General features: G+C 40.3%; 1 protein-coding gene across 4 annotated transcripts in view; it reads left to right on the forward strand.

Annotated features, from left to right (window-relative positions):
- Window positions 1-16,189, forward strand: part of Ctnnd2 (catenin delta 2) — an 843,915-nt gene that overhangs the window by 680,078 nt on the left and 147,648 nt on the right. For all 4 annotated transcript variants that reach the window (XM_051151017.1, XM_051151020.1, XM_051151018.1 and 1 more), the window contains one exon: window positions 14,603-14,720. In XM_051151017.1, the coding sequence (XP_051006974.1) occupies window positions 14,603-14,720 (118 nt within the window). The remainder of the gene's footprint in view (window positions 1-14,602; window positions 14,721-16,189) is intronic.

Consider the following 16,189-nt stretch of genomic DNA (forward strand, 5'->3'; position numbering starts at 1 on the left):
ACCTCAAGAAAGACTAAAAAGCACTATGCCCTTCTTGCGTGTGCCAGGAGGCATAGCTTCTGGCCTGTCACAGCGAGGGAGAGCATACAAGAAGAGCCTGGTGCTGGCCCTTGGCTCAGAGTCCGGTGACACCTGAAGGTCAGGCTTTCTCCCTAGCATGTGGGAAAGCAACACCAATAAGCTACTTTCTAGAACAAAACGGGATGTTATTTATTTTCCACTATGAGCATTACTATCTTCTCAGCTAACAAACATGATTACATGCCATTGTCCTTGACCCTTGTCTCTCCTAAGCAGATAAAATAGATGAACACCACCCCTCCCCCAATCAAATAGAGCATAATCTCACCCAGCCCTGAAGCAATAGGCTTAATGAGGAAAAGAACATGCTCATTAGGATTTTGCAGGGCTAATTCCTTTTAGAGGGCAGACCATTGAGACAGATCTTGCTCTTATTTCCTATCAAGCACCTGGGGATGCTCTGAAGCCACAGGAGTCCTTTAGACTTGGCCTGTCTGACCACCTACCTTTGAACGGTGCAGGTGCTCCCACTGGGTCATGGAGGCTGGTGGAGAAAGGGGCACCTTGCCTCTTACCTTAGAAACTCAGTGAACTGTGAAGACTTGTTCATGAGGCCCAATGGGTTAAGGAGCACAGAATCCTAGGGACTCAACTTTCCTGGCCTGAGCATGCTGTTGGCCATGAGTTCATAACAGTGAGCATTCTGGCTTCACACCAATGTCCACGAAGAAAGGACTGGCCATCAATGAGGAAGCAGTTGGTTCAGCTCCCTAGTGTCCAGTCACACAGTCCTCCCTCCGCCCCAATGCTGTTGTGTTTGCAGTAACAGCCTCCTTGCTCCCACTCTGGATCAGCACAATAATTAGACCCAGTAGTTAATATCTGCTCCCCAAGGCCTCTTTTATAAGATCACGGATCCTGTTGATGAGGGTCCCACTCTCTACCTAAATCACCTCTGAACACCCTTACCTGGGAAGTTAGTTTCAACATATGAGTTTGGGGTAGGCTAAGGGACGACACAAGTATTCATGCTTTTGCACTGGCCAACACTACCGTAAAGGCAGACGTCACTCCGTAACCCACCTCCAAAACTCACAACAAATGGAGAGCAGGCATATTCATCTCCATTGCTTGTAACTACATTGAACCACAGTGCACCATGTCTCACCTTATAGAGAGTAGCCAGGGTGGATAGAGAGTGCGAGTCACAGCCCTTCAAATGTGGACATGTGCAACAAAAGACAGGGACCTGTTACTTTGAAGGCTGCAGTACTTTGTAATTTCTTTGAACTTGGAATAACCTCCTGCTGCCTGTTTGAGTTGTTTCACATTCTAGAAGAGTATTGCATGGTGAGAACTCATGGTTAAAATTAAAGTGACACACCATGTTTCTTGGGGATCTTAGCAACTATAGGGTTAAGAGAAGTCAGTTGGTGTCTAGCAGAAATAGCCATAGCTTATGCATTTGTATGGCATATAAGGACCCTCTGGCAGCATACATTTCAAACAAAGAAAAATCACCTTCTCTGTCTTCTTGTAGCTGTGTTCATTACTGGTCAGCAGATCTCTAAAACCTTTCTGTGTTAGTACTCTCAAAAGGATTCATCATAGGGTAATTATGTTAAGATGAAATTTTTAAAAATCTTCAGTTTCTGGCTTCTGCTCTGTAGGTCATTGCTACACCACACTGATGTCTTGGAATGGTTTGTGCCAGTCTTCTAAGAGTTATACTAATCTACAAAGAACAGTGGGGACATGACAGACAGATGTTCCCTAGTCTGGGTGTGAAGAAGAAACGCTTTCTCTTTTGTTTTTTAGCTTACTTGGGGAAGACAGTAAGTTGGTTAAATGTGTAATTTTTAATTAAAATATGTATATTTGCTCAAAACCAAGAGTGATGAAAGAACTGAAAACCCTTAGATGGTAGTGCTTGGAATTTAGCTATTATCTGCCATGTTGTGACCTGCTTAGACTGGCCCTTTGTGGATTCTCAAAGTGTCTTTGCTTTCGACCCTTTGACACAGTGTTATAATCCATGGATTTGCAAAACATCATTCCTTTCACAGTCACAGCAGTAAAATGAGCTGATGCACCCTGCAGTACCATTATCCTACACTCACACTGAGTACCAGCCATCTGGTGGCAGTCAACAGGGAGGAGCTACTGTTAGGTGTTTCCTAGAAATAATGAGAATCTTGCTCAGATTGAGTTGCTGCAACAAGAGGCATCTAAATGTCATAATGACTGTCTCCTAGCTTGTTGTTCAGAGCATCTAAGATGTGCCCGTGAGAAGAAACAGAAGGCTAGTCTAATATCCATTAAATCCTTAGACAGAAATATTAAAATGAAGATTTATGTAAATTTATATGGTGAGTTTCAGGCTCTGGTGAACTGTCATGACAATTCTGCATACTAGAGTCACAGAATGTATACTTTTATTACCACAGAGTTTTGTGCCCCAGAAGCACAAGAGGCTTGCTTGATTCCTCTGCTTGAAATTGATTGTGTTTGATATTAAGGTGTCCACCCCACCATAGTCTTCCTGAAAGACTATGGGAGGATCTTATTTGCAGGCCCTACTAGCTTTTGACCAACGTGAGATCCAGGCAGCTGCAGATTGACCACCCTTTTTTCCACATGGACTGCTGAACAGGAGTTGCTTCCAGATTCTTGAGGCTACCATGGCGGCCTTCCGGAATGCTGCTCCCCATCTCTCCGACTCCTTCTTTAATCCACAGTTCTTCACCTCTTCTGTCTTCCTCTGCTGCTTGGAAAGGTTTGAGGGACTACCCAGAGCCTGTCAGAACAGTCAGGCATCTTATGGTCAGACATCATCTTCAAGCCTCTCTACTATGTTCGTATTTCAGTCAGCCAAGAGGTGGAAAGTCCAGAGCGGTGCCTTTAGAGCTCATGGCAGCCTTGCTAATGAATGGCATACACTCAGCTGCACAGTGTTTTTTTGTTTTGTTTTGTTTTTTATCCTTTGGCGTTTCATATATAAATACAATGAGTTTCTGTTGTATCCACGCCCTAATTCCTTTCCCAACTCTTCCAGACCTTCTACCTCCTTCCAAGCTCATGTCATCTTATCGTCTTCTCTCTTTTTTTTTTTTTTTTTTAATTTTTTCATCTCTTTTAAAATCCCACTGAATACTTGGCAGCGCCCTTCTAAGTGTGAGTGTAGGATGCTATCCATTGCGTCTTGGACAACCATCTATGGGCTATACCTCTTTCTTCCTCCTTGGACATCATTGCCGCTTGCTCCTAGCTAAGGCTGTGGTATCATGAGCCACTTCCTGCTCCAAGCTGGAGTGCCCAGTTCTTAAGTAGAAATTCAGACCAGTGTATGAGCATAAAGGCCTCAGTGGTGCCTGTAAGAATGCAATGACAGGCTACGGCTACTGCTCCAGCCACAGGGCCCTCAGCTCTCACAGGTACTGAACAGCTGTGACTCTCCAGCCAACAGACTTCCCAGGGAAGTGAGTTAACATCAAAGGTATAATAACTTCATAGCCTGCTCCCCACTCTCTTCCTTGACCCTAAGGTGGGAATTGAAGAGCCTGGCTGTTCAGTCACCTTCACTCTCAGATGGTATAAGAAGAGACTCCCACTTCCGGCACTGAGGCTCTGGAACCTCTCTTCAGAGACCTTATCATGTTGTCTGTCTCTGGTGCTGGAGCCTGAACTCTCTTCTGGGCCTTCACTATGCTGTTGCCTATCTGTCCATTTTCCCTTGACACTGCTCATTTATCTAACTTCTTACACAGCAGCCCCTTCCAGTGTACCCCTGAAACCCCACCTGAGACCCTTCCGTACTCTTCTTTACAAAAGCATACGCTTGCTTCTAGAAAGTCTTCCAGAAAAAAAAATTAAGTATAGTTCAATAATTAAAGTTAAATGTATATCCTTTTCTCTTTCGGGAACAAGAGAGCCAAGCTCTTTTCATTTTCCTGGGCTTTCTGTGCGATGTCCTCTTGTACTTATGGGGCACAAATGTATTCAAGAACATTTGGCCTCTTTGTTCATCTCTTTCTTTGTCTTCAAAGTAAGAATGGGCTGCAGACATCCTCTACAGTGTGAACTTGTCAATAGCTGAAAAATCACATTGTTTCCAAAGGGCAGTATTCACCTACCAGAACTACACAGGTGTCTCTAGCCCATCTACTGAATTGTCTACCAGTTGTGATATTTTTTGGTCCAAGTAACACCACCAAATGAGTTTTCAAGCTTTATGATTTATGAATTTATAGACTGGTATATTTATAAGACAGTAAAGAGATGATATATTTTTTAATTACTTCCATGTGGGGCACACTTTTAAGTTGTTTTGATCAAATGGAATTTACTAGCATTTTTACTGTAAACTAAGAGTCCCTCCATGCAGGGAAAAAATATAAAAATATAGTTAGGTTGGGTTCCCATAACAAAGTGTTGTTGACTGGGTAGCTTATAACCAACATAAATGTATCACATCTCTGAAGTCTTGGCGTCTGAGACCAGAGGATGAGCATGGATGGGTTCCTAGATGTGTGTTCTTCCAGAAACAGAGAAAGAAATTCCAGATCTCGAGAGTCTCCTTTATAAGAGGAATGATTCATTCACATGAGTTCCACTCTTATAGACTAACAGACAGCAAAGATGCCACCTCCTAGAATCATCACATTGAGAAAAACTCAGCCTTCAAATGTTATGAGTCCATCCACAAACAGCAAAAATTCAGAAGGAAAAGGACACCAACTCGGCTTGGCCTGGCCTGGAGCAACAGAACATGGGGCCTCAATTGCTGCCCCTACCTTGGGCTGTTTATTCAGTCATTCCAGTGTGCAATGCAGGGCAACAACCATGAACAGCATGTTAGGGAAGTGCTGGTGGCAGCAGTTAGCAGGGCGGCCAGCCACATAGGTGGAGGAGGTCATATCCAGAAGCACATGCAGTTCATTCGCAATATATGTTCAGGGTCCTTGTAGTTGTTATTGGTACCCAAAACTATCAGTGTGTGATCAAAGCAATCATGCAAATAAGAAACACGCCTGGAGAAAAAAAAAGAGCATCTAGATAAATGAGCTTTAAAAAAAAAACCCACAGATTCCCAGCTTTACTAAGTCTTTGAAGTACAGCTTGTTAAAATTTCCTTCAAATAAATAAATTTAAAATACATGGCCACATATAAGGAATTATGTGAAGAATAGAAATGAAAATTAAAAGGCTGACTGGTCTCAGTATTTACTAATAATCCAGACTGCCAGTTCTTGAGAGTTTTCAAACCACAATCTGACACATACCGGTCAGGTGGCCAGTCCTCAATGGTGCCTTATTTGTCATTTTTGTTCATCTTCTCCTCAGAAGATGGAGAATTAGAGCTGGATGTACTAGTGCAGCCTTTAATGCCATCACTTGGGAGGCAGAAGCAGGTGTATCTCTGTGAGTCTGAGGCCAGCCTGGTCTACAGAGTGAGTTCCAGGACAGGCAGCGCTATATAGAAAGACCGTGTCTCAAAACACAACCCCCCCAAACAAGCAAAGAAACTACAACAAAAACAAACAAGTCAAGGGAAGGGTTAATAATGAAACACCTTGCATCATCATTTGATGCTTATATTTCTGGAGGCTCAGTGAAGTTAATATTGAATTTATAATTTCAGCTTCACTTCAAAGGAAACAAAAGATTGTTTATTCTTGAATTAAATATGAATGAGCATGACCCTGGAAACACAGATTCACATGGCATATTAATTTATATACATATACATGTGCATATTATGTAATATACATATTTATATATGTATAACATATATATGTAAATTTCAATTTTTATGATATCTCTTAGCAAACCACATCTCACTAATAAACAATCTGAGTTAGCAGAAAGGGAAGAAAACACTTGCTTTTATTAAATTTTGAACTTAGTTTGCTTTGACTCTTGGACTTTTTTCTTTATTGCTGTGTTTATAATTGGGCTATTACTAGCTCATTAATATGCATGGCCTAAGTGCTGGCTGTGGTGGTGTATGCACTTCACAAAGGCATTGTTGCCAGATCTGTAACTAACATGGGGGCTTCCACATGTAATACACCCTGGTTTCCAAGTGATGGACAGGTACGTAAAAGTCTTTGTACACTAGCGTACTCAAAGAATGTGAGCACGGCCTGCAAGGTGAATGACATGGAAACACCCCAAATTCCAGAAGTGGTCACCAACAGACCAAATGCCAGAGAGTACAGGCCTTGCTCCTAGCATAGCCACATAGGAAAGAAACAACCGCGAACAGCGTGGGCGTGTTTGGGAAGCACACAGAACCATGTGCCCAATTAGGTTCCCAGCTAACGGTTTTAGCCACACAGCATTCGTGTTCTCAGTGCTATGATTTGCCTGTAATTTAGCCCAATGGAAAACTTTTAGCAGACATTTCATGGGGCAGTTAACTCCGCAGCAACCATCTAGTCTAATTGGAACCATGTCGCTAAAGCCCCAGGTAGCACTTGACAGTGAAAGGGTGTCTTTCAACTCAGGTACCTCTGGTTCTGCTTTGGGCTTCCCTGGAGCAATGTTCCCTGATGCATGGCTGACTGCAGAAGGCACATACCCGGGCAGCCTTAAAAGGACAGTGTTTAATCGTCAACAGAGGAACTCATCCGTCACCTTCTGATACCTTTCATTTACGAGGGGACCTGGGGGCTTGGGGGGAGTGCAGGAAGCAATGACAGCTCTGAGTACTGAATGGCAGCAGGGTTCTCTGCTGGCCTCAGTAGGTAGCTGGTCTTTGGCCACTGAAGCATTCCATCGCTTGCAGTTCAGCAAAAGCAATTACCACGCTCTCCTTGTCTTGATTTATAAAGAAATTGCCTTCCTCAGGGGGAGACAATCAGGCCCACAGTAATCCAAACAGCTAGACTATGCTAATCCTTTAAAAAATTAAGGGAACTCAATTCTCAGGAAACGGTTCTAACTGGGCCTTGATGAGGTACCATTTGTACTCAGCTGGAAAGAGGCATGGGGGGGGGGGGCAGGAGAGAGAGGTATCAGGACCTTTAAGTCAATTCAGCTCCCCAGTGAACTATACAGAGGCGAGGCTCGTCCTAGCATGGCTAATATTGCTTGGTATGTATGGCTGATATTTCAGATGATACCTTTGAAAACTTTGATCATTTTTAATTAGCACACAAATAATAGATTTGGTTATGGAAAGTTATGTAAGTTTTTGTTGTGTGCCCCCCCTACACACACACACATTTTAATCCCAGATCTGCCCCTCCTTGCACCTCTGCACCTCTGGGAGCCTTCTCCATGCTTCACATCTCATGGGTCACTTACAAACACACACACACATGCTCCTGCTTCCTTAAAACCATTTTTCCCTTGTTCGGTTTCTTAATCTACCCTGCATACTTACACTGACACACATGTGTGTGCGCGCGCGCGCGCACACACACACACACACACACACACACACACACACACACACACTCATACACACACTTGATATTAGAAGCCAAGGTCTACATTTGAAAAAGAAATGTGCTCTTCTGAGACTGAGTCACATTACTTAACATAATGGTTCTCAAGATGACCCAGTTTCCTAAAAATTTCATAATTGTACTTTGCTTTAAGGCTGAATAAAAATCTATTTTGTGTATGTGCCATATTACATGCTTCCTTCTACATTCATCTGAAGGTGGATGTCTTGGCTGATTCCATTACTCACTATTATATCCATGAGTAGATAGCCTTTGAGTAAGACAGGGAGTCACTTGAGTACATGCCCACAGGTTTTATAGCTGGATTTTGTGGTAATTCTAATTTTCGCTTGCTAAGAAATCTTCATACTGATTTCTGTAGTGGCTAACCAGTTGGTGCTCCAGTCAGCAGTGAGGAAAGACTCCTTTTTGCCTCACATTTTTGGCAGAATTTCTCTTCTCTTTTTTAATGATAGTCATTCTGACTGGAACGTGATGGAATCTTTTTATTTTAATTTTCATTTTATTAATTTATTCAGATTACAAGTCAATTGTTATCCCATCACTTGTATCCTCCCATTCCTAGTTCCTCCTGCCTTCACCCTATTCCCCTCACCTAAGTCTAACACCAAGGGGGACCTCCTCCCCCACTATATGGTCATAGGCTAGCAAGTCTCATGTTGGTAGCCTGCTTATTCTTCCATTAAGTGTCATCAGGTCTCCCCACCAAGGGGAGGTGGTCAAATATGGAGCACCAGAGTTCATGTCAGAGTCAGTCCCCTCTCTCCACATAACTGTGGAGAGTGTCTTCTCCATTGGGTAGATCAGAGTAGGGGTTTGATGTTTACTACTTGTATTGTCCTTGGTTAATGCAATAGTTTGAGCAGACCCCCCTGTGTCCCGATCCATCCATCAAGATGTTCTTTTTGTAGGTTTCTAGGACCCTCTGGGTCCTTCTATTTCCCCATCTCCTATATTTCTCTTACCTAAAGTCCCAGAGTCTCAGTAGGATGTCCTCACATCTATCCCAATCTCCTGGTGATAGGCGCCGCCATCTTGGAACCTCCACGTGATGGAATCTTAAAGTACTTTTCATTTGAATTTCCCTGATGCCTAAGGATCCTGAACAACTTCCTGGATGTTTAGTGGATATTTGTGTTTCTTCTTTGAAAACTGTTCAGTAAATTAGCCTATTCATTGATAATTTGATGTGAGTGGCATTTAATTTTGCATTTCTTTATATATAGTCTATATATTTACCCCCAATCTAAAGTGCAGCTGCCTAAAGTTCTCTTCTCAAGGCTATCTGATCTGATCGCTCTTCTGATAGTTTCTTTTGCTGTGGAGAAACTTTGCAATTTCACATTATCCCATTTTTCTGGGCTACTGAAATCCTAGTCACAAAGATCTTGTCTGCACCTCCATCTATAAGTGCTTTCCCTGTTTTCCTCTAGCAGTTTTCTCATTTCTGATTAATTTTATGTCCTCTATTCTTTTGGAATTGATTTTTGTTTGGGGGAGCAGAGTGAGAGATATGGATCTAATTTCACCCTTCTGTAGGTGTGTATTCAGACAACACTGTCTTTTTCCCATAAGTTTTTCACCGCTTTGTCAAATATTAGGTGGCAAAAGTTATAGGGAATTTTTGCCTGCATGTTCTATTCTGTTCTTCTGGCCTGTGCATAAGTGCTATACCAGTACCATGCTGTTCTTGTCACTGTGGCTTCTAGAGGTAAATGTTGTGATACCTCCAGCAGTGTTCTTTCTGCCTCACATTACATTGGCTACCTGTGGTCTTTCGCATTTCCATATAAACTTTAGGGGTTTTGTTCTTGTGGTGGTGGTGGTGGTGGTGGTTGTAGTTCTGTGAAAAAAAAATATCATTGAAATTTTGATAGGGGTTGCACAATTAGTAGACCTAATTTGGAAGTACAGTCATTTTCACTCAATGAATCCTGTCAATCCACAAGAATAATGTGTGATAATATCATCTTATATGTTTCATTTATATTTTCAACATTAAACTTTTCTTTATAATGGGATCTCACCACTACTCTTTTGGTTAAGTATAGTCCTAGTGCTTCTTTTTTTAGGTATTGTAAGTGGGGTATTTATTCCTAATTTCTTAGCAGATTTGTTCTTGATATACAGAAGAGCTAATGAGCTTTATATGTTAGTTTCAGGCTATAACTACTCAAAGTATATACAAAATCTCAAAATTCTCTGGTACAGTCTGTATGTTCTTTTAAGTATAGAATTAAGTTAATGTATGTGTGCTGTCTTTTATTTCTTGACACATACTGCTTTTGAATTTACCTTCTTGTTTTTCTAAACCTTCAAGGCACAACACTACGTTATTTATATAACATTTTTTAGGACTTCCTTGGCTGAACTTTCCTGGCTATACATTCAATAAAATTATAGGAAAAATGTCTCAAACCTAGAGAAGGAAATGGACATCCAAACAAAAGAGGCTTAAAGAACCCCAAGTAGACATGTCCAGAAAAGAATCGTTTCATGACATGTCGTAGTCAAGATGTCAAGAAAACAGAACACAGAGGTTATGTTCAATTGTGCCATTGTTTTCATATGATCATGGGGATATTTTTAGCTCCTTCTTTGATTTCTTCAATGACCAATTTTATATTCTAAAACATATTACTTAGTCTTCGAGTATTTATGTTGTTTCTAAGGCTTCTCTTAGAGTTTATTTCTAGTGTTTTGATTGTGATTGGATGAGATATAAGGAAATATTTGAGTTTGGTCTTGTTTCACTTTTTTCTTGTTTTAGTCAGAAGAGCTTGCTTTGTGGCATGTGATGTATGTGTTCAAGTTGATACAAAGGGCCACATACTGTTGAAAAGAAAATGCATCCCTGCCTATTGGATGTCATAGTCTCAGATATTTGTTAAATCCGTTGATCTGTGGCATGTTTGTCGTTGACTTTATTTCTAAGTTTTAGTTTAGAAAACCTTCTAAACATGAGAATATGAAATTGAATATCCAAGTATCATCTTCTCAGAAACCATGGGATATTTTTATGCCTCTAGAATTTGTTTTCTGAAATTGGGAGCTCCAAGATTTAGTGCATAAATATTTACAATAAAAATATCTTCTCAATTATTCTTTTCATGAATCTGTAATGGCCTTCATCATCTCTTTCTGACTAGTTTTGTTCTGATGTCTACTTTGTGAGATATAAAAATTGATGTGCCACCTTGCTTGCAACTTCTGTTTGCCTGGCAGATTATTTCCACTCATTGACTTTCATGTTTTGGATTTCTTTACAGTAAAAGTGTGTTTCTTGTAGGCAACAGACAGTTGGATTTTGTTTTTTTAGTCTAGTCAGTTAGTCTGTATTGCTTAATTGGTGAATTAAGACCATTTGGATTAAAGTTTGTTATTAAGAGGAGTTTGCTATTTACTGTGATTTTGTTAGCTGATATACATAGGTTGACTGGATCATTGGCATTTCTCTTCTTTTTTCCCTCTTACTATTATAAGTTTACTGGTTTGATGTATTGGACATTTTCATTTCTTTCCAACTTGTCTCTGTGTATTTGATTCTCTCTTGTAATATATTGCTTCCTATGTCCTCATGAATAAGAATGTTTTTCTTCCCACTCCTTATATATTATTTTTTTAAAACTATTTTGCAAAGCTGACATGACCTGCAAATCATGAATTGTTTTCACTTGTGCTTGTCTTGAAATCCTATTTTTTTTACTAATTTTAAAAGAGAATTTTGCTAGGCACAGTGATCTTATTTTTAGGGCTTGGAGTATCATTCTTTGATTTTATAGTAGCTGATGACACTCATGATGTTATTCTTGCATTTCTACCTTTTCATATGAGCTAGAATTTTTTCTTTACAGCTTTTAACACTGTTGCTTTGTATTTTTAGAACATTACTATGTGTCTTAGTTAGGGTTTTACTGCTGTGAAGAGACACCATGACCACAGCAACTCTTATAAAGGACAATATTTAATTCAGAGTGGCTTACTGATTCAGAGGTTTAGCCCATTAATGTCATGTCAGGAAACATGGAAGCATACAGGCCAATATGGTGCTGGAGTAGGAGCTAAAAGTTTTACATATTGATCTACAGGCAGCGGAATGTGACTCAATACTGGGCATAACTTGAACATAGGAGATCTCAAAACCTTTCTCCATGACGACACACTTCCTCCAACTTGTTGGGCACACTGACTCCCCAAGGCCATACTTCCTAAGAGTGCAACTACCTATGGCCAAGTATTCAAACACATGGATCTATAAGGGCCATTTGTTCAAACCACCACATTCCACTCTCTGCTTCCCATAGGCTTTTATCCATAACATAATGCAGAAATAGATTCTGTTCAACTTCAAAAGTCCCCATAGTCTATACCAGTCTCACACTTATTTAAAAGTGCAAAGTCTTTTCTGTGATTCATACAATCTCTTAACTGTAATCTGTGTAAAATCAAAATGAAAAGCAGATTCCACACTTCCAATATATAATGACACAGAATATGTATTACCATTCCAAACTGGAGGAAAGAGATCATAGTGAGGAAATACTGGGACAAAGCAAGACCAAAAACCAGCTGGGAAAACTACGAACTCTGCATCTTCATATCTGATGTCAAAGCACTCTTCAGATCTCCAACTCTTTTCAGCTTTGTTGACTGCAACACACTTCCCTCTCTTGGGCAGGTTCTACTCCCTATTAGCAGCTCTCCTCACAGGCCTGACTAGTCTTTCTTATTTCTCAGTACCTTGCACATTCAAAATAGGATCCAATTTCTTTTTTTGAGGAGACTGAACTGGAGTCAAATAAAAACTAAAATAAAGAAAATGTTGGAATTACTATTGACAACATCCAATGTTGGTGAAGTTGTTTTTCCTTGCTACTTCCCATTGTCTGGTCCTGTACATTTGTTAAGTACTGGAGAAATGAGGCTGATCATTATGGTCCTGTGAAAGGAGGTAGTTTGCTCCCACCATGAGCTTAAGCAGAAAGAACTGAGAGAAAGTACAGGTGCTAGGGTGTACACGAACCATCTCTATGGAGTCTGGATTCTATAATTATTTGAAAACACCACCATCACCAAGCAAAAGTCATACATACACACACATTGCTACCCAACATTCTTGCTATGAAAAACTAACTGGATTTTTTGATAAGCTTCCTGAATGTCTTCAAAGCTCAACCTGGTTCAGATCATTTCTAGGCAGCATGATCCAGAACATTCTTTTATAATGGCCCTTCTAATTTAGAATGACAGTGCCATGCCTGTCACACATTTTTTTCATTATTTAATTTTTTTTATTAATTTATTCTTGTTACATCTCAATGTTTATCCTATTCCTTGTATCCTCCCATTCTTCCCTCCCTCCCATTTTCCCATTATTCCCCTCCCCTATGACTGTTCCTGAGGGGGATTACCTCCCCGTGTATATGCTCATAGGGTATCAAGTCTCTTCTTGGCAACCTGCTGTCACACATTTTCTTTTTCTAGCAGAAGTCTACTTCTTCTGCACCAGATATGTTCTCAGAAACAAAGGCAGGAATTTATATGAATTCACATTAATTTTTTTATATTTACCTAGTTGCCTTATCTAAGCAACCAAAATCTTCTATTTATATTTTAAGATCAGTAAAAAATCCTATTTAAATTGAATAACCTTTTATAGTGTTATATTAAAGTACTGTCAAATCCTATTTTAACCTGCCCTATAAAACATTTAGATATCAAAGTAAACAGTTAGGATCAGTAGCCTTTTAACAGCATTAGGCATGTTCTCTTTTAATTAAAACAAAATCCCTGTCAAAACCAGTCACCCAGATTCCCTATCTATCTTTTATTTCTCAGTTTTCCTTCTTCCACTGACGTGTTTCATTGCATCCCCTCCACTGACTCACATTAAGTGTTTTTAAAGAACATCTCTGGGTACAGCTCCTTCATCTACAAAGCAGTTCAGTGCCTGAGAAAGAAAGTTGGTGAAGTGAGAAAGCAACATGTCAGCCAAGGTGACGACGGAATCCAGTCACCCTTTTCAGCCTCTACTCCGTCCTCTGTCAAAAGGCACAGATTTCTGTTGGCCCCTTCAGCTCCCAGCAGTCAGCAAGGAGTAGGACTTCTGCAGTCATCCTATCCATGGAGCTTCAGCCCAGGTCTCATGCTCTGTGTTATCCGGGAGCTGCACAGATATCAAGCTTTTTGAGTCAGACTCCAAAGTAGAGTCCCAGGCTCCATTCTAGCTGTCTTCAAGGTCTCTATCAGGATTCCCAAACGTAGGGACCATTGGACTATCTCATTCTCTACCACTCATTTCCCTTATGCTCTCAAATTCCTCCAATCTTGTAGTACCTTCCATGAGTTCACCCCTTCCAGCACTCTTTCTTTGCTGTCAATAGTCATTGCAAAAATTTCTCTATTGGAGCAGAATCAAGACCCTAGTGAGAAGGACATTCTTACATGACAGAGTAACTAAACAGCACCCCCAAAGATTCTCTCTAACAGCATGCCAGAGGGTCTCCATCTACGGGGACATCACACGGCCAACGCATAACCACGCGAAGTATTACAACAGGCTACTTCTGTTGCCTTTTGCTCAGGAAATGCAACACGGGAAAGGGCGTGGCACACCTCTTTTCTGTGGGCTATGTCAGAGACATCCCGGTGACACAGAAACATTACATCTCTAGAATGAACTCCTACATGTGCAGCTCTGACATGGCTATGGAAGGTGTATGTTTACAGCATTAAAAGAATATGTCTCTAAGATACTTAGTAAGTTGGAAGCTCTGTCTGAAAATATTTGAAACTTGTTACAGTAGAATGTTCAAAAGGCATCTGATTCCCTCTTCAATTTTAAATGATAATACCTCAAAATTTTTTTGGAACTCTCTTGATTCTCAAGAGTCCTGGGACTCTGACATATCATGTTGGGAATTCTGCATTCTGTATTTGTGACCAATGCTTATGCCTTAGCTCCAAGATGTGTTTGTTGAAGCCATGTGTACTTATTAAAGCTACACTCTCGTTAAAGATTGTAAAACGGATGAGAGCTTCCTTGTGAGAGGGTGTTCTCTTGGAGACCACAGTGAAGGTCACTGACATGCGCGTTTGCTTTTCAGGAATGTAAGTTCAGCTGGAGAGGAGGCCCGCCGAAGGATGCGGGAGTGTGATGGGCTCACAGACGCCTTGCTGTATGTGATTCAGTCTGCGCTGGGGAGCAGTGAGATCGATAGCAAGGTTGGTGGTGTTTGCACAGACCCAGCTTCTTAATGATTAAAGGAACTCAAGAGAGTAAGCAACAGCTAGCAGCTGTAGAAAGCTGTCACAGTATTTCATAATTACATTCTGAGCTCTATTTTGGTATAACCTTATTGTGTATGAGAACCAGCATTTGGATTTTCAACCAGTAGTAAGTGAAAATTCAGATTTTTATAAGTAACCCGAACCATGTCTGTACTGAGTAAGTGTAAGTGACCACATACACCTGAGCTTGCAGCTTACACTTAAAAATAATATCTACTTTTAAAGACAAAGATATTGATATTATCTGAGATTAGAAGAATTGTACATTATTATAAATTATATTTTAATAACTAATTATATTAAGAGCTGTGTTAAATGCTTGCAAAATCTTTCTTTCAATTTTCAAATGTTCAATCAAAGATTCCAATATGCTATGTCTGAATGCCACTGTACTGTGTTTGTTCACAGACTCAAAGAGAATTAGATATTGGGTTGTCTTTTCCAGTATTTGAGACATTTTGTTTTGTCTTTATTAAATCAATTTTAATTCACAAAAACTTGAAACTTGTAATTTTACAGTATCCTGATGTCACCTATACTTTTAAAGATAATGCATGTGATGAATGTCACTTTTAATAAGGGACTTCTCTGGAGCTACTAATATAGACATTTGGAGCAGAGTAAACTTGTGCTGTGAGAGTTTGTGCATTGGCTTCTTGAGTGCCCGTTCTGGCCTCTGCGTATCCACTGCATGCCAACAGCTTTCCCCACACCCATTGTCCATATGGCACTGTTGACATAAAACCACAGCTCTCAAGTCAAAGGGGATGAGAGAGTTTATTATGAAGCCATGTTTGAGTGGCCATCATCCGTGAGCATGGATTTAGGTTACTCCAGGTTCCAATTTTCCAACAGGGAATTAGTTTAATAGAGTTTTTTTTTTTTTTTTCATAATGTTTGTATTGATCACTTGGTAATTTCACATCATGAACCACAATCACACTCGCCTCCCAGTCCTCCCGGGTCCACCTTCCTCCCTTGTGATCTCTCCACCCTCAGAAAAAAAGGGGGGGAAAGTCCTATTTGTGTTGCCTGTATACTCACTGGAGGGGTGTGGGTGAGGAAGGACTCAGTTTTTTTTAAGGGGCTGGCCACCAAGACTTTCATGGAGCATTTAAGGTAATAAAACACAGAAAACTATAAATCAGAACTTTAAAAAATACAATGGAACAAACATGAGAGGAGGTGTGTTACAGTAAAATGGAAAGAAATATTGTTTTAAGCCTTGGATACTATTTGACAGCACTCTTGGCCTTTCATTGGTAGAAAACTAGAGTTCTATTAATACATTCCAGAAGGCTTAGCTAAGAACAGGATGTTAGGTCTGATGGTAGGAGGGCCCAAGATGGTAAAGAATAAATTTTTTTAAATCTTTAAAGTTAAAGATCTCCCTTAGGGAACTG

The sequence above is a fragment of the Acomys russatus genome, chromosome 9 (genome assembly GCF_903995435.1).
Source record: "Acomys russatus chromosome 9, mAcoRus1.1, whole genome shotgun sequence".
NCBI lineage: Eukaryota > Metazoa > Chordata > Mammalia > Rodentia > Muridae > Acomys > Acomys russatus.